Consider the following 19,364-nt stretch of genomic DNA (forward strand, 5'->3'; position numbering starts at 1 on the left):
CTCTTCATAGGATTGCATTATTAGTGATGGAATGTAGAAGTAATCTTCTATGCTATGCAGTTCATACATGGAATTTATAGATAAATTTGACATGCAAAACTTGAATGCATCATCCTTATAGATTTTTTTCAGTTTTCTCATAAAAATTACTCTTCCTTTCTTCATATTTGAATAAACAGACCAACCAAAATTAAGAGATGTATTGTTTATTGTTAGAAAGGTTGATTTTCTGCCAACTAGCTCAGCACAAAGAACAATGCCACACAGTTGATTAAATGCCCAGAAAAAAAATCCCATTGTGGAAATAGTGTCTATCAGAGCATGCTTAGAGCAGCATCTAGGAATTTCAAGCTGCCACCTGGCACTCTGGGAAGATTTGGGGCATGATGTCAAGCATTTGCAGCATCATGGTAGTGTGTCAAGTCATGTCCTATGGAAAACCAGAAGTACTGTCATTACATTGATGTTATTGTTCCTGGAATATGACTCACCCTGTGGCTGCATGCAGCTTGAGCAGGGAGTCATGCTTTGCAGCCCTGCCGGAGGAAGGAGGCAGTCTCCCTTCCTCCCGGGCATATGGGGCTTTGGCCAGGGGGGCAGAGCCAGGAGCCATTTTCGGGCGGCTCCGCCTCTCCCTGGCCGCAGTTGGGACGCGTTCTGGAGGCAGCAGCAGCGTTTTTACAGCTCTGCTCCTCCAGTGTGTCTTTAGAGTCGAGCCCGGTGGCATCGGGCTGCTTTGGGCAGCGCTTTCTTGTAGCGGCGTCATCTGGGCGCTTTTGACGGCGTGGGACGGGCCTGGCATTTGGACGGCCGCATTCACACGGCTGTGTGAGACTGCTGCCACCCAGCGCGGGAGCGGCCGCTTCAGAGGGCCGCAATTACGCGGCCGTCTGTACAGGCGGCTGGTTTTCTGCAGGGTTCTCTGTGCCTGTGGTAGAGGCACTGTTGTTTTAATCAAGACACAAACACGTCCTCCCCCCCTTGCTTGTTAGAGGGTTCAAGAGGCCGTGGTTCCCTCCCCCCCTTTTTTGCCGCCGCCCCGCCCCCCCTTTTTGCCAGGTAGGCCCTTGCCAGTTGGCATAGTGGCCATAGTACTCAGGTGGCCTGGGGGCTGTGTGGGATTATTAAGGGTGGGTTGCGTGTCACCTTCCCCCCTATAAAGCCCAACGTTGCTAAAAGGCCACATAAGGCCCCGCCTGGCCCCCTTTGGGTGGCCATTTTAGATTGGTCTTGTAGTTGCCGCGTTTCCATATTGGCGCCACCTAGTGGCTACTCTTGGCTTTGCGGGGTTACTGGGAGATAAGAGCCACCCGGTGGCTTGCCAGGGCTGCTGCAGGGCCTCAATCCTTGCTACTGGAAGTAAGTGCCCCCTAGTGGCTACCCGGGACTGCTACAGCAGTGCCTGGTGGTGAGGAGTGGTAAGCTGCAGTACTGCAGTCTTAAGCTTTGCTCGCGTTAGCTAAGAGAGTTGTTGCGTTAGGATGCCAACTATGAAGGGTGGCGGTCCATCCAAAGGAAAGCAGCCGGCTAAACAGCGTGCATCTAAGAGGCCAATCCCAGTGATTTCATCCTCAGATGATGAGGACAGTGGTCCCACCAGACGGGAGCTCATGGAGCGTTTAGCTGCGGTAGAGAAGGAACGGGGGGCCGCTTCAGGTGCGGCACCGGCACGCCCAGGCCGGGCGGCTAAGAAGGTGCCTAGGGAGGTCTTCTATAACGAGTTCTTGTCTCGTTTGTCTGCCCTCGAGGGATCATCTCGGGACGCGCCAGGTTCTGTTGGCGGCATTGGGCAACAGTTGACATCTATGACAGATGTGGGAGTCGAGCCAGAGGGCGCAGCCGAGGATAGTCAGGTGGCCATAGCGGTGGAGACACCTTTGGATGACGGTAAGTCCCCCATGCACCAGCAGGAAGGTTCTTGGCCGTGGGGGCCTATTGGCCACCAGGAAGCATCGGGTGTTGCCGTCCTGCCGCCTGTTTATCCCTCAGTGGGGCAGGGCTGGCCTTCTTACCCATCCACTTCGGCAGGTTGGCCTGGGGCGGGCTCGCCGGTTCTGCCAGGCTGCGCGCAGGCACCGCCCCCCCCCCATGTACGGGGGTGCATTGCCGCTTGCGGCCACGGGCTGGCCATATGGGTACAGCCCCCAGTCGGGGCCCTTTCCACCGGCGTATGGCACTGGGCCTGCTTATGGCACTGTTCCGTATTGTGCCTTGCCCCCTGGGGATACGGCCTTGCCCCTGGCTACCCGGGATAAAATTATTCGGGGCGACTACGTGGATGTCTTTACCCTTCTCTTCAGGGAACTGGAGAAGAAGGATAGGGATGATCTGGACGACCGGGATAAGGAGAAGATCCGTAGGCGGCGGATTGACAGGTCCTGGGCTCACTGGCTGCCTGGTTTCCTGGTCTACGCCGGGGTTTTGGCTAGGGCGCAGCCACATAGGGCTCTCCCCTTATTCCAGTATATGAATATCATATACATGGGGTATACAGATTTTGAAGGGGTCGCCTGGCTGCGCTATGACGAGGAGTTCCGCATGCGTGCGGCCTTGACCCCGAGTCTTCCCTGGGACCAGATCTTAATTCAGCTTTGGGTGCAGGTCATGGGTCCCGCCAAGTCATCTGCCGGGGATAGGACTGACAGCGGTCATATGATTATTCAGCCCACCCCAGGTTTTGGTTCCCGTACCTCTGCGGGGCAGCAGGTTCAATCACGGCTGCTCTGCTGGGACTTTGCGCCCAAAGGGGTGTGCAACAGGAAGTTTTGTAAGTTTAGGCACGAATGCCCAGTGTGTGCAGGACCCCACGCACATACAGCTTGCCCCAGGGGAAGACAAGGTGGAAAACGCTTTGGGGGTGGCGGCGGTCAGCAGGGGCCTGGAAAAGGGGCCCAGCCCAGTAAGGCTGAGGGTACTTTAGCGGTTGCTACAAGTATACCCAAGGCGCAGGGACGCTGACTATTTACTTTTCGGTTTTAAGTTTGCTTTTCGAATCCCTTTTCAGGGCCCCAGGACACCTTCCATGGCAGCCAACCTTAGGTCTGTGGCTGGCATGGAAGATGTGGTCCGCCAAAAATTTTTGAAGGAGTGTGCTGAGGGCAGGGTATTAGGGCCTTTTGATGCCCCACCTGTCTCGTCCCTGAGGGTCTCTCCTTTGGGGGTGGTGTCAAAGAAGGCACCGGGGGAGTTTCGCCTCATTCACCACTTGTCTTTCCCCAAAGGGAGATTGGTGAATGATGGTATCCCCGATGAACTCTGCTCGGTGCACTACACTTCCTTTGACCAAGCGGTCAAGGTTGTGCGCCAGTGTGGGGTGGGAGCCGAGATGGCAAAGTGCAATATCAAGTCTGCCTTTCGCCTGCTCCCTGTTCACCCGGAAGACTTTGATCTTCTGGGTTTTGCATTTGAGGGCAAGTTTTATATGGACCGGGCCCTGCCTATGGGGTGTTCCATATCTTGCTCTGCTTTTGAGTGCTTCAGTTCCTTTTTGGAATGGGAGTTGCATCATTGCTGTGCCTGCCCAGACACCATTCATTATTTAGATGACTTTATGGTGTCTGGGCCTGCTGGCACAGGGCAGTGTGCCAGGCTTCTGGCAGGGTTCATGGAGCTCGCTGAGGAACTAGGGGTTCCCTTGGCTCATGAGAAAACTGAGGGACCAGCTGTGGTCCTGACGTTTTTAGGCATTGAACTGGACACAGTTCAACAGACCTTGAGGTTGCCACTGGAGAAAGTGGTAGACCTTAGAACTCGGTTGGAAGACTGCTTGAGTAGAGACAAGGTATCTCTCCTTGAGTTACAGCAGTTAGTTGGCCATTTAAACTTTGCCTGTAAGGCAGTAGCGCCAGGGAGGGCTTTCCTCAGGCGGCTGTGCGATGCTATGGGGAACTTGCGGTTGCCCCATCATCACTTGCGCATTAACAAGGGGATGCGGGAGGATTTATTGGTGTGGAAAGAATTCCTTGCCACCTTTAATGGGGTGACCTTCTGGAGGGAAGATCTGCTGTTAGAAGCTGAACTCCAGGTCACCTCTGATGCCTCTGGGTCCACAGGCTTTGGAGTCTTTTTTAGGGGGCATTGGTGTGCCGACTGATGGCCCACAGATTGGGTAGCCTGGGGACTGTCCAAGGACCTTACGTTTTTGGAATTCTTTCCCTTGGTAGTAGCGGTGTGGCTTTGGGGATCGCAATTGGCAAACCAAGCTGTCCACTTTTGGTGTGACAACTTGGCTGTAGTGCATGTGGTCAACACCATGGCATATAGATCCCCTAGGGTGATAAGGCTGGTAAGGGCCTTTACACTGAAATGTTTGTGGAAGAACATTTTGTTTAGGGCCAGACACGTTCCGGGTGTTAACAATGGTGTGGCAGACGCTTTGTCTCGCCAACAGATGGAACGATTCTGGCAGCTTGCCCCATGGGCCGACAGGCAGCCGGCAGGGATGCCCCAGGAGCTGTGGGAGCTTGGACGGCAGAAGTAAATAGAGCAATCCAGCTGTCCATTGCCCCCAGCATGCGCCGAGCCTACGATCGTGCGGTAGGACAGCTGTTCCAGTTCAGGGCGTCGGCGGGACTCCAGCAGTCGTGGCCCATCCCGCCTGAGCACCTGATACACTTTTGTGTAGTGCAACGACGGTGGGGATTTGCGGTCAAGTCTATTAGGGGACAGCTCGCCGCTTTAGCCTTTGCCAGCAAGGCGCGAGGCTTTCCTGAATTCACAGGCGCTTTCAGGATTCGCAAGATGCTGGAAGGCTGGGCCAGGGAAATAAAAACGCCTAGTGACCCGAGGCAGCCCATCTCCCCATCAGTGCTGAAAGGGATGGGGTCTGTGTGGGAGGAAGTCTGCTCATCCATTTTTGAACGGAAGCTTTTTCATGCTGCTGCCTTGACGGCATTTTGGGGGGCCCTGCGAGTAAGTGAGCTAGTGGTCTCATCGCGTGCAGACACGACTGGACGGGCCTTGACTGCCTGGGATATTAAATTTGTCGGGGATAAAGTCTCCATTGGGATCAGGAGGTCCAAAATGGACCAGAAGCAGCGGGGGACCACCTTGCTTTTGGGCCCCTGCTCTGAGCGGGAGCTGTGCCCTGTCGGGGCCCTTAAGGAATACGTCACGCTTTGTGGGGATGACCAAGGGGTCTTATTCCACCACGAGGATCACGCCCCTTTGACTAAATATCAATTTTGGGCTGTGACAGATAGGGCTCTTAAGAAAATTGGCTTGTCGGGGGTCAAATTCGGAACCCACTCCTTCCGGATTGGGGCAGCCTCCACAGCAGCTGCTTTGGGATACCCTCAGCAGGTGATCCAGAGAGTGGGCAGGTGGCGGTCACGGGCGTTTCGGTCCTATGTCCGGCCCCTGCCTCAATTTTAAATGGCGAACTAATTGCTCTTTCCTCAGGTGCCGTGTCGGGCCATGCGAGGAAGAGGATATTGATTTGTGGCCACAGCATGGTGTTCTGGGCAGCTTACCAGGCCAGGAGAACGGCGAATGGATCTCAGCTTGGTTTGAGCGCTGTGGCCACAGTTGAGTGGCAGGGCCGTAGGGGCCTCAGATGGCCCAGCCTGCTGCCCCTCTTGTTCCAGGACCGAAAGGGTCCTCCACCGCACATTGTGGTCATTCACCTGGGTGGAAATGACCTTGGTTTGATGCAGGGCAAAGCCCTGTCGTTGCAGGTAGCTGAGGACCTGAGCTTTGTAAGCAGCCAATGGCCGGGCGTGCCTATAATGTGGTCAGAGATGCTACAGAGACGGGTTTGGCGGGAAGCCTTAGATCCCAGGGCGATAGAGAGGGCCCGACGCAAGGCTAACCACGCCATTAAGAGGTCTTTGGGGCAAGGCTTGGGCATTTATTTGCCACACCCCAAGATTAGGGCTGAATTTGCCCACCTCTACAGAGGTGACGGTGTACATATGTCACCAGAGGGCAATGAGTTATTCATAGACGACCTACGGCAAGGGCTTCGGTTGGCTTTAGGCCACCTGTGGGGCGCGAGGGTCTAAGCCGAGGCTTGGCCCTTGCGTTGGCAGGAGATTTTGGGAATAGGGTGCGGGATGGTGAGCACCCAGTTGCGTTTCCCCAAGTGTGGGGAACAGGGTCTGCCATTTATTGCGGTATGCTTGTTGACGGCTACCGTACCACTGTCAGAATCCTGCGGGGATCCGCAAGCACAAGGCCTTCCCTCATGCTGTATGGCTGCAGCATTAGGTGCTTGCTGGGGGGATCCATTGCCTGGCTGGCCGGGTGGCAGCCATTCATGAAATGGCCTATACCCGGGGCGATGGGGCTCGCCCAGGCAGGTCAAGGCGGAGGTCCAGGTGTTGACCCCAGGGCTTGACCTGTACCGCTTAGTTGGCCCTTGCCTTGTTAAGTTATGGTCTTGTTAATAAATGGCCCTTTAATCCAAGCCTGTGTCTGCCTCTTCATTCCGGTTGGGGTTGCAATATGACTCACCCTGTGGCTGCACACAGCTTGAGCAGGGAGTCATGCTTTGCAGCCCTGCCTGAGGAAGGAGGCAGTCTCCCTTCCTCCCGGGCATACGGGGCTTTGGCCAGGGGGGCAGAGCCAGGAGCCGTTTTCGGGCGGCTCTGCCTCTCCCTGGCTGCAGTTGGGACGCTTTCTGCCCACCCACCTCTCCCTGTTTTAGTGCAGGATTAGCTGGCTGCTGTTACAGAGCCAGGTAGGATTTTTTTGCCCATTTTCCCTGATTGGCTTTGGGAAAAGGCGTTTTTTCACCTACCTTGCACTAATGGTAGGGTTGAGGAATTTTATGAGGTGGATCTATAGTTAGCCGCTGGCAGGAGATTTTGGGAATAGGGTGCGGGATGGTGAGCACCCAGTGGCGTTTCCCCAAGTGTGGGGAACAGGGTCTGCCATTTATTGTGGTATGCTTGTTGACGGCTACCGTACCACTGGCAGAATCCTGCAGGGATCCCCAAACACAAGGACTTCCCTCATGCCGCACGGCTGCGGCGTTAGGTGCTTGCTGGGGGGATCCATTGCCTGGCTGGCCGGGTGGCAGCCATTCATGGAATGGCCTATACCCGGGGCGATGGGGCTCGCCCAGGCAGGTCAAGGCGGAGGTCCAGGTGTTGACCCCAGGGCTTGACCTGTACCGCTTAGTTGGCCCTTGCCTTGTTAAGTTATGGTCTTGTTAATAAACGGACTTTTAATCCAAGCCTGTGTCTGCCTCTTCATTCCGGTTGGGGTTGCAATGACCAAAACTCTATGATTAAACCATAGAGATTTTGGCAAATCCTAGAGTATACCCCTATGTCATGACATCACTTCCATTTTTGCTGGAAGCAACAGCATGAACTAGTGCTATACTGGCATATCCCCCCATTTTCTCCTACCAGCCTTTGAAGCACCAGCAGGCGACAGAGCAGATGCCTGGAAGTAGGAGCCCTGGCATTCCTAGCACCATCACATCATGTCTTTAGAGAGCACAAATAGGAAGGTGTAATAAAGTCATGTGTTGCCCTATGTAATAGCATCTGTATAAGCTGGCCATACTGTATAACCTCTGAATCTCTCAGATTTGGAATTTAGTGAAATCTGCTCTCCCACTTTTAGGCAAAGCTTTCAGTAAGAAACTTTGAAATGTAACCTTTCTTCTTAAAGTCAACTGAATTAGAATAGGAATGACATATATGGTTATATAGGATTGATTTCTATGAGTTATGCCAGTGTTCTATCAATTGAATAATGTTTTGTTTATTCAGATCTAGAGTTATCAGATTATTTTTAATTAGGACACTTCTCTGAAGAAGGGAGGTCTGACTCTTGAAAGTTTATACTCTGAAAATCTTGTTGGTCTCTAAGGTACCAGTGGACAAAAATCCTGCTGTTCAACAATATGTGAAGAAATTTAAATATGAACTGGATTTTGATTGCTTACATCTAAAATTAGAACATGAAAATCAAGAAATAGCGGAGCCCAAAGGTTCCAAATCACAGAGAATATCTTGAGCATAGGAAGGCCAACCCCACTGCCTCATTCTATTGTTCTTCCTTGCCTCTGAATTTGACACAACTGAACTTTATAACAAATATCTCTGATGTTAGGATAGCAACAGAAGATTATTAAAATGCTGTTGTAAAATCATGGCTATGATGTTAAAAATTGGCCTAAACTAAGGAAATATTTGGTATAATAGCAAATCTTAACGAACATAGGCAAATATGAAGAATTTGTAGGTAGAGGAGGGGTGAGGGAGAGAAAGAGATGCAGGACTGACCAGGCTATGATGTTAAATGGTAACATCATTTATACAGTAAAAGAACATACATGTTTATTTTTCATAGAGGAAACAAACAGTGGCCAACTTCAGGTATCTGGGACTGTTAGACTCAAAAGAAACAGAGATCAAATGAATGTAACACAGGAATGCATTACGGCCAGGAGGGAGGGATTTGTGGCCCGTTTCTACATGTTCGCAAGTGATTTTTTGAAATAGATAAGTCCCATGTTCAGTTCTTAAATCCTCACTTTAGAAAATCTATGACAGGACAGTCTTCTCTCAGAAACAGTAAAGGGAAGATAACATGCTTCTGGGCAATCCTTGTATTATGCTTACTGCTGCGGATGTCTACTCAGAATAACTGTTGCCAAGTCCACTTTTAAAATGACCATAAGGACTTAAAACATGGGTTCTTATTATAACAAAACAATACATATATCATTTTTAAATATTAAAAGCATCATATTATGCATAATTTGGAAAGGTGAATTTACTCTATCATCTATATGAACAAAAGAATAAATGGATGTCTATAAAAATATGAATGAAAAAGAACCTGACATTCAGGAGAACAAAACAGGCCAGAAGACTAATCCTGTGCCAGTCACACAGACTTTCTGCAGCCACCATGACAGCCAACATAAGCCAGATAAAAGGCCAACCAAACACCCAGATGCTGCTCTTGGAAAATTACATGCTAGAGCTCAGCATCTGGGTTTCACAGCTGCCAAGTCCACCCCATGGGTGTCCACAGTATTGGCTCAGATGCTGGACCAAACAGAAGGGAAGTGGGGAGCACAGAACATGCTGAACACCACAGTTAACAACATGACAATGGGCCAAGTGAGTAATAAAAATGCATGAATTTGCCAATGTATTTTAGAACTTTTAAAAAAACAGAAGCCAAATCTAAAACAAATCCTAAATATCAATCCTAAGTAGGAAATATCTTCACGTTGGAACAAGAAAAAAACTTGACATGATAAATTGAGTATATAAGAGAAAATGAATAATGGTGAATTTCAAAAATCAAATTCTGGTTATGGATCATAAGAAAAATGAAAAGAATAAAATATTTAAGAATCTAGCTCCAATCACTTGACTAGATAGTTGAAGGTATCCGCTTATGTCTTTATTGGTGTTATCCCAAGTTCTGTGTCACTTGTATCCATTAACTACTTTTGAGCTTATACTAAAATGTCAACGGAGACTAGCAATGATGTCATATTTAGGATCTGCATGATTGGTTGCTGCAACCATGAGGCTGTAAGCAGGGCTACGAAGAGTTATCGTGGATCCTCAGAGAAAGATTCCTTCTGAAACAAATCACAACTTGCCCAGCTCTTCAAAACCTCAGGATCTGCAAGATCTTTTGAATTTTCTCCCACTGGTTCCCTCTGCCCTGCTTCTTGAGAGACCTGGCTGCAGTTGTTTAAAGATTGTCTCTGGCATAAATCTGTAGAAAAGTGGCTCTTACAATGTGGCTGAAGCCTTGAAAAGATCCTTCATTCTTCATCTTGTAAAAGCTATTGTAAAAACAGGCCAAAATGCTATCTTTCTATCTTTGTGTACCTCTCAGCTTTTCTGGATGATAATACCGCGATATATATGTGTCTATATATATGAAACAGTTGATTCACTGAGCCTAGTACTGACAGACAGCAGAGCCCCCCAAGTTTCAGAGAGAGCTTTTCTTTTTTAAAAAAAAATGGAGAGCTAACCTGGTACCTTTAACATGCAAAGCAGAACTCTATCAAAGAGAATCTTCCTCTGGATTGGTATGCATTAATTGTGAGAGATCCAGGTTTCTTGCACAGTGGGTTTTAGATCTGCTCAAGTATGTCTGCCTCGCCATTCCTCTTTCAAGATTTCTAACTCTAACAGACAATAAAATGTCTGTTAGAGCCCCCAGCAGGGGCTGCAGGCAAATTCCTGCATTCCCGCCGCCACTGACAGCCACTGCCACCGGGGCCTGGGAAGTCCCCGGTCCTGTCAGCTGCGGCTGACAGAGAGTGCTCAGCTGGGGCTCACAGGCATATGCCTGTCCCCCCACCACTGTCAGCCCCCGGAGATGGGGCTGGGGAGTTCCCTGGCCCCGACAGCAGCTCCGGCACTCAGCCACTCATTGGGGAAGCCCCCGATGAGCAGCTGATTCAGGGGTTTAAATTACTCTTTCCCTGCCACTGCTCAGAGGCAAAGAAAGGGGCATTTAAAGTTTGACCTGAAGCTTCCTAAAGCATTATGAATGCTTCGGGAAGCTTTGCTTCAGGACTTCCGAATTGGGGCCAGCATGCTGGCCCCGTTTCGGAAAACCTGAAGCTTTCCAGATCAGGACTGATTCGGGCATTTTTCCCAAATCAGATTTCTGAAGCGCACAGCCCTAGTTTACTCAGCCCTTGTCTGCATTCATGTTTCATTGTTTAATTTGACTTATTATGGACAAACACTCCTGGGGTTTCTTCAGAATCTGACTCACCAAACCTATCCCTCCCCAGAACCCCCATTGTATTCCTGAGTTTCTGAATACCTTCAATGAATACCCCTGTGAACTCCCCTTTCCTAGCTGTTATAGTGAAAGCAGAGGATCCCCGTTTTCTCCTTCCTTGAGCATAATTCCCAGGTGACCTAATGTACACACAAAAGATGTCATGGCATTTTGAGAAAACTATATTTCCCTATTGCATGGGATACTTGCAGAAAAGTATTCAATATAACAAGGAGAAGGAAGTAGAGAAAAATATCCCCCCCCAAGAATTTAAGATCCCTGCTTGGGCAGACCAGTGGCTCATGTACTCCAGTATCTTGTTTCATACAATGGCCAACCAGTTGTCCAAAAACAGGTCATAAAAACCAAGGCTTTCCTTGATGTTGCTTCTAGCAGCAGCTACTAAGGAGTAGTGGTTGATTAGGAAGAAAATAGCAGGTAGATTTCAGTGAGATCAGGAATGATAGAGGAAAACTAGCAGAGGAGTGGTGCCCAGTTCAAAATATAGGTGTATGTTTCAGGCATGCGAAACTGACACTCCTGACAGGGAAATTACAACTGTTTATTTATTTATTTATTTAGATTTATATTCCGCCCTGCCCACATTAGCAGGCTCAGTGCGGATATCTAACTAAATTTGGCATATGTAACTAACTTTGACATATCTAACTAAATTTGGCATATCATTCAGCACTCTTAAACATGGGAAAATCCACTTGAAAGGCATGAGGGGAAAAGAACAGCAGGATCTGAATAGTATAATACCCATGTATGCTCACATACAGGAACCCATAAATATATCTGTCGTACCTAGTACCAGGTAACCTCCTAAATTCCTATGGTATACTTTGTCTCCAAAGCATTCTGAGAAGATTGGGTCAGCTTCGCTATAGTGATCAAGTTGATTAGCAATATGCTGTTATCTTTTGAAAGTGCTGGATTCTGGAGATCTCCTTGCCTGCATGTTTTTACACTGGTTTGGCCATTGGTCCTTCCAATAAATGTGGTCACCATTTCCTCTGAAATGGCATTGCTTTCTGCTTCATTACTCTCGACTATACTGAATTAGCAAAAAATATGAGTGGTACCCATTTCAGACAAAATGGTGACTATTCATATTGGGAGGGTTGCAGGATACATAAGGTTACCCATTGTTGGAGGTCTTGTAGCCCTTTACAGATGTTGCATTTGGCAGTATCCAATAATACTGCCAAATGTAACATCTGAAAAGGGCCACAAGACAGAATTTTAAACCTTTCACAGCTGCTTGTTAATTCATTTTACTTTGCATTAATTTCTCATCTATGACATTTTTAAAATCCCTGTTTTATATGCAGCTTGATCTCCAAACCACTCAGCTGAGTATGAATGAGCTTGTATCAGTTCTGTACAGTATAGTCAGCATTACGCATCAAACTAGCCAAGAGTCTCACTTTACTTTGCTGTCAGTTTCATTTTCTGATACTTAACAGACCAGCAGTCTATTTTTTCAGTAGAATGTTTGGTGTATGTATTTATTTCATGGGATGTTCTCTTTGAATGGCAGTTGTTTCTAAAAAGACTACATTTTAAGGCCAATTGTTGATGACAGCCTCCTTTCGAACATTGCTTCTAACCAAGAGAAAATCTCAGGATGAAATTTACCATTCAGTTTGTAACAGCGGTACTTTAGGGAAGATTGATCACTGCTTTTGGAGCTCCAGTAGCTGTAAATTGTTGCAATCTGAAAAGATGTGTGACTTTCCCTCACAGATGGATTCTGTTCCTGGCTGCAGAACAAGAACTTGTTCCATGTTTTCTAATTCCAAATTATCCAGGGTAGGCCCCCTAGCACTTAGTTGGGCTCTCAATTGCAGTTGCATTGGGGGGGGGGGGGAATCCAATTCTTCTACTGTTTTGCAAAAGTTGCCCAGCACAGTTCTGACTATGTAAAGGGAAGCAGAGGGAAATTAGGTTTCACTGCCTTTCTTTATACTTTAGGAATCATTTCTGCATGTGGGTAACACAGTGCTTCATCTATGCAGATGAAGTGTTTTCTCCTTTTCCTGATGCGGTTGGTGTGTCCTTTTTAGCGCAAGCTACCGAGCGGTCTCTTATAACCAAACACAAATTTAGTCTCTCAGAATTTTGTGTTAAAAAATGGCATCTGATGTTTATTTAACGTGTTATCCATTTAAAAAACTCACCTAATTCCAAATCATTTGTAAATTTGTGAAAATGAATTAAAACTTTGTAATACCTCTATGGCTTGATTTCTGTGTTTTGGGAATGGATAATTTTTTTTAAGTAGAGATCAGAGGCACTTTCACCATCCTATTCCATTATGAGTCCACTAGTTCACTGCATTCTATACTCTGCTGTATTTTAATTCTACTTTCACTAAGAGAATTTCTAAAATGGACACTAACATTTAAGCATGTGGCATTTATTGCAGCTATCTCCATGTTACTGAGGTGAATGTGTACATTCATAAAACACTGGAGGGAGAAGTATTATTGCTGTAATTGTATGAATTATCTCATGTAGTTAGGGATGAAATCCTGTTTGGGTGGATTTCACAATCCCTCCCACTCAGAGAACTATTGGAATTCTGCAGGGGGGGGTCATATTTAATGGTTTTGCTTTTTTTTTTCCAGAGCGCACAGACACCAAAAGCACCTTGGAAGTTTTTTTCAAAGTTCTATAAGTAAAAACTTCCATTAGCCAGGATTTGAAGATTTCAGGAAAAGTGAACATATGAATTGCTGCTAGGGTCACCATGTGCCCACTGGGGGATGGAGATATCTCACCCCCATCGGTTCTTGCCTGCTAGCACGCCACACTAACTGTTGACAACAGTGTGACATTCTGGAAAAAGCGGAAGTGATGTCAATCCTCTCTAGGAATCACCAAAAACTCTATGGTATTAATGCAGCATTTCTGTTATGCCTTGCTAACAGCTGCTCCTCCCACATCCCTGCCCCACCTGGTCTCCCACTGGATGTCTGGAAACCCTTGTTACAACATGGAAATAAAAAAATGTAAAAGAAAAAAAAACCCTTTCTGAAAAATATGTAATTTTTTTTAGTATTTTGACAAATAAGGAGTTAGTTTTGAAGGAATTTCTGTTATTTTTGTTTGGGTTTTGCTTTGTTAACACGTTGCTTCATTTTTCTAGGATTCCAGAATTACAGGGTTGTGCAAGTACATTAACATTAAATAGTTTCTACTGAGTGTTTGTGGTCTTCAGGATAACATGATGGGACATTCTTTCCTTTGAATTCTGCTCCTCAACGTTCCATAACATTCAGGAAAGATCATTGAAGAAAAAAAGCAAGATATAAAGAGAGATCAAACTCCAACTGGAATGGAGCTAGAGGAATCTTTTAAATCCCTTATCTTTATGTATGATTTAATGTGCATTGACAAAACATGACAGTTGTGGTGTTGTTTTTTAGGAGGGAGTTGCTTTTATATCCATGCATAAGCACATTTAGGTAATGCAAAGAAAGAAAAGACATAAAGGTCATGAACACTGCAGCAAAATTAGAAATGTAAACAGTAAACCTGATTACCAGGTATTTGGGCCACTCTGTGGCATCTGGCACTAGCATAGTGGCTACATAAAGATGCTACGCTCCCCTAGACTCACCTGGGGGCCTGGGTTGTTGCTGATGGGCAGCAAAGGGGCATGGTGGCTGCCATGACTGTGGGCTTGCCCGACTTCCTGGGACAAGCCTGCAGCCAATCACTTCAAACTCTGTTGTTGTCCTATCAGGAATGGCTGCGGGAGTGTGGGCAGGGTGGGGCCTGGCTCCAGACTGGAGGGATGCAATTTTCCCTTGGGGCCCGGCAGCTGGGTATTGAAGTCACTGCTGGCCCCACCTGCCGCGCTTCACTCTTACCAGTGAATCTCACCCACCTCTCCCTACTTTGGTGGCATTTTGTCTATCTAGTTTTCCTTATGTTGCCATACTTCTCTGTTTGTCACAACTTTGTCTGTTGGTTTGTCATTGGATCAGATCCCTTTGGGGAGAGGTGAGGCATGTGTGCTCAATCTCCCCATTAAAAGAATTCCCATAAGGAATCTTGGGGTGAGTTATGGCGGTGCATGCCCAGCTCAGGGGCTGCCAGAGCATACTCAGTCCCAGGTGGCAGGGGAGTCACACAGGGATGTATACCCACATGATCTCAATGCCACTCCTTGGTTCTCCCCCCCCCCAGTGGAGGTCTGAGGGGACAAGGGTCATCGGCTGGCAGGGGGGTCAGTTGACATATGAGATCTGACCCACATCCATTGCTAATGCTCCTATTTGCTGTATGTTAATAAAGTTGTGGCCAATTTTTACTCCAGCCAATGTGTGTGCCTGTGTTTGTTGCTGTGATCCCCTCCCCTCCTCCGTCATCGGTGCTAGGCTGCAACTGCCTGTCCTAATAGTTATATCTAAGGACTTTTGCAGTTGTGGGGGACACTGAAAAAGACCCTTTGTAACAGAGGAAGGTGACACTGTTTGCACAACAGATTCTTCATATTCAAATTCTGAATATGACTTTAGTCATTCTGCAGACAGTATCAAAACAAATTAGAATCTTTGGATTCGGGTTTAACAGGGTCTGTGAGTTTGACTCCATATTAGATCCAAATTAACTTTCCAAATAGTGTATTTTTGCCTAGTTTCTGTGCTGCTTAAAATATAACCCCACCCACTGCTCTGTATGTCACTCATTCATTATGATCAAAACCTCTATAGCTCAAAGTGGTCATGGCAATTTAAAAAGAACAATATCTTCCCCCAAAGATATCCAAAATAATAAAAAAATCAGTAGTTTGGCTACTGCTATTAAGAAAATAAGACAATAATGGAACTTGAGTTGAATATAGGTATTCTGTCAGCAAGCATTATTTCCAAATTCTGACAGCCTTGCTGAATTATACAATGCTTTCATCAAATCAGACAAAAGAGAGCCAGGAACTATTGATGCCATCTGCCTGAAGAGAAACCTTGCCCGTTTTGGACATTAACAGCTAGTATTACTCAGGCCTAGTGCTCAGTAACATATTTGGGGGTAGGGGCAGAGGCCCCTCTATGCTGAGAATGTGGATTCATTTGAAAACAAAAATAATACCGAAATCATTTGTTTAATGCATTTGGACAACAATATGAATACAAAACATGATCCCTGAAGCTAGAAGAAGTGGGAGAAATTCTCCTTATCCCTTCCCTTCCTCCTGGATCCACCTCTCCATGCTCTCAACCACATTTGCTGTGCTATGGGCAAAGCCAACAACAGTTGCTTTTGTGGCAAAGTTGTAGATAGACTTCCAGCAACGGGGAAAGTCAGCCATATAGACAGGTCTCCTCCCCTGTTCCTTTGATGCATTCTGCCAAATTTGGTATGCAGGATATCAAACACCCAGGTGGGCTTTCCAAGGCACAGCACTAGATAGTCAGCTGGCTGGCTACCAAGTCATCATAGCAGAAAGCTTGACACTTGATACCTAGTAAGTGCATGGGGATAGAAAGAGGAGGAGGAGGGCTTTCTTTTGGGGAATGAAAACTAATGTAACCGTGAAAACAAATATGTGTCATATGAAATATTTTTTAAAAATAAGAATTTGAAAATGAATGTCTCTGTATCTCTACTGCAGATTCATCAAGATAGCAACAGCAGGAAGAGGAATTGTTCCACACCGGCTATTCATTATCTTCAACAGTGATGGTCATCAAGAGTTCTGAGAGCTGGGAGTGATAGTTCCACCCATCTGCACTATGAGTCCTATGAGACTCAGGAACTATTATGTTTAAGGGAAAAGGTACAAAATTTGGAGAGTGCTTGGAAAATGCAAGATTATTAGAAAATTCACACAAAGACCCCAGCCTGTGTGGAAGACAAGCTTCCTTGAGGCAGTACAGACTGTTTGTTCTTCAGCCTTAGATATAGGATCATGATCTCTATGCTGAGTGCTTGATTGCTCCTTTCTTCATCTCCTTCCTTTCTGCCAGCCACTAGCCTATAGCTAGGCCCCTGTACATGGAGAGAGAGCAGCTAAAATAATAAAAATCTTGGGGAGAATTCTTGGTTGGAAGGCATTTCTTCACAGTGACAATCTAGTGCAAATCTCCAAATTACTTCTCCCAGCAGCTTCATGTAGATGTAGAAAAGAATGGGGGACAAGATGGAACCTTGCAGGATCTCATAGTCCAAGGCCCCATGCAGTAGTCTCCCAGCACTACTCGTTGAAACCTGCCTTCCACCGCAGAATAGTGCCTCCCAGTACTAACCCCTAAATCCAGAAGGATACCGTGATCAATGGTCTCAAAAGTCACCAAGATGTTCAGATGAATCAACACGGTCACACTCCCTCATCCATCTCCCAGCACAAGTAGTCCACCACGGTGACCAAGGCTGTTTCTTTCTCATACCCATGCCTGAAAACAGAAATGAACAAATCCAGTTAAGAAAGCCAGTTAAAACCTAAGACAAAACATGCAGATAGAGCTACCAAGTAGTTTTACAAGCTCAGCAGCTTGTGCCAACAGGAAATGAAAGCCTGTAGGTGACAGCCATTATTTTGTTCATTGTCTGGAGCCAAGGAAAAGTGGAACAGTCCTGTTTCCTCTGCCTGAATTAGGCAGGAAATTATCTGCCTTCTGTCTTTGGATCTAGAAGACATAGGCTTTCTTTAGAGTAAGTCCCATTCAGTTTCCAGGTTACAGTGGTGGGCATTCTCCCAGGGATTCCTGTCTCTGCTCACCAATCACTGGTGATTGGCAGGAAGAGGCAGACTGCTCAGAGATTGCCTGCCATTGGCAGGCAGTTCAAGGAAATGTTGCTGGATGATGTTGCCACTTCTGGAGCAACCTGGAAGCAAGAGCTTTGCACAGTGAAAATGCTATGCCATCACTATGCTTTTGCTTGCATACATTATGGATATCAGGTTGTACCAGAAGAGATATCATTGAGTGGTGCTGCAGAAATACACATGCACATAAGCTTGCTCATAAACAGAAAAGGGGTAAGTGCCCACCGCCCTCTCCCCAGTACCTGCTACTCAATAGTGGGGGACCTATCAAATAACATGGGCCTTAGATGTGAGTACACCTGCTTAGGATTGCTCTGGTAAATATTTGCTTTTTTAAAAAAATGAAAGCTGGGAATCCAGCCCCACTAGTAGGCCAACAGGGTACCTAGTGGCATGCCCAGATTTCAGGTAAAACCTGTCCAAGGTAGCCATCCTACTAATCATGCACTCAGTTCATACATATGTAGACCTGGTACAGATGTGATACTAAACTCATGCAAGGTCAAGATTTGCCTCTATGATTGTGTTCCTTCGAACACACATTCACTGCATACATGGAACTCATCTGAGCAAGACTGCAATTTATACCACTTAAGGAACATTTTGTTCAAAGGCAATATATAAATTTAAATTTAACCCATATTCAGCCAGGATATTCACAGTTTTTCATACTCCAGCACCAGTGCAAGGATATCTATTTTATTTTATCTTTTAAACATGTGTGCATTCACCTTATTGATTCAGTGGATCCACAATATAATATTTTAAACTATATGAACACAATTAAACAAATATACACTCATAATAATAATTCAGTTCTTCCAGTCTTAAGAACTACAAATCCCATGTTGCAATGTGACTCTATTACACAAGTTTCTTGTGCAGAATAAAAGTAACAGAATTCATTACTTTTCAGCAGGGCTTTTTTTCTGGGAAAAGAGGTGGTGGAACTCAGTGGGTTGCCCTCGGAGAAAATGGTCACATGGCTGGTGGCCCCACCCCCGGATCTCCAGACAGAGGAGAGTTGAGATTGCCCTCCACGCCGCTGAGCGACGCAGAGGGCAATCTCAACTCCCCTCTGTCTGGAGATCGGGGGCGGGGCCACCAGCCATGTGACCATTTTCAAGAGGTTCCAGAACTCTGTTCCGCCACGTTCCAGCTGAAAAAAAAGCCCTGCTTTTCAGCATACACTTGAAAACTGCACAGGAAATTTATTCCTTGGTTCTGGATTAATGGAGACTTCTTGGGAGGGTGGGGGTAATGTTTCCCCCTGTTCTTTATGTGCGACTGTGTTTGACATGCAACAAACAGAAGAAAATTAAAATAATATAAAAGTTATAGTGTAAAAAGCGAGAAGGAAAAATCTGTAGGAAAGTGCTCCAGATGAATCTGAGCACCATTGATTAACACCAGTTTTTGAAATGTTAATTAGTTTTACACTTAACAGCTTGTCATTGTCTAAAAGGGCATTGGAGCAAACTTTACAAAGTGCAGACTGAGTTTTTAACTCCTTGTTAGCAGGAGTTGGCACAAATCCATATAGTCTTGATCACACTATGAGTAGACAATAAGCTGCAAAACAAGGGCATGAATGTCTCTGAATTGGCTAAGATTGGCAAGCTATGAAAAGAAATAAGATATAATACCCCAACTTTATCTTATTTAACAAGTCTTAAGGATTTTAATGGAACTAATTTTCAAATAAGGTGACTGAAGCTATGATGCCAGATGGATAGTTTGGTTTGGTCGTAAAAAGTGCTATCAAGTAGACATGGGCACTAATCGAAATATGAATCAAATTTCGTGACTAATCAGGCCGATTCATATTTCGTGAAACACGTTTCGTGGGGCT

At 46.3% G+C, this 19,364-nt stretch overlaps 1 protein-coding gene across 1 annotated transcript; it reads left to right on the top strand.

The window, feature by feature from the left end:
* The first annotated feature begins 1,444 nt into the window (after positions 1 to 1,444).
* LOC129335105 (uncharacterized) lies at positions 1,445 to 10,395 on the top strand. The gene is made up of 3 exons (XM_054987565.1): positions 1,445 to 1,887; positions 5,401 to 5,525; positions 10,147 to 10,395. Exons 1-3 carry the CDS (start codon positions 1,482 to 1,484, stop codon positions 10,393 to 10,395), a joined length of 780 nt encoding a protein of 259 aa, XP_054843540.1. The 5' UTR covers positions 1,445 to 1,481.
* The last annotated feature ends 8,969 nt before the right edge of the window (positions 10,396 to 19,364 follow it).

Source organism: Eublepharis macularius, chromosome 8 (genome assembly GCF_028583425.1).
Source record: "Eublepharis macularius isolate TG4126 chromosome 8, MPM_Emac_v1.0, whole genome shotgun sequence".
Classification (NCBI taxonomy): Eukaryota; Metazoa; Chordata; class Lepidosauria; order Squamata; family Eublepharidae; genus Eublepharis; species Eublepharis macularius.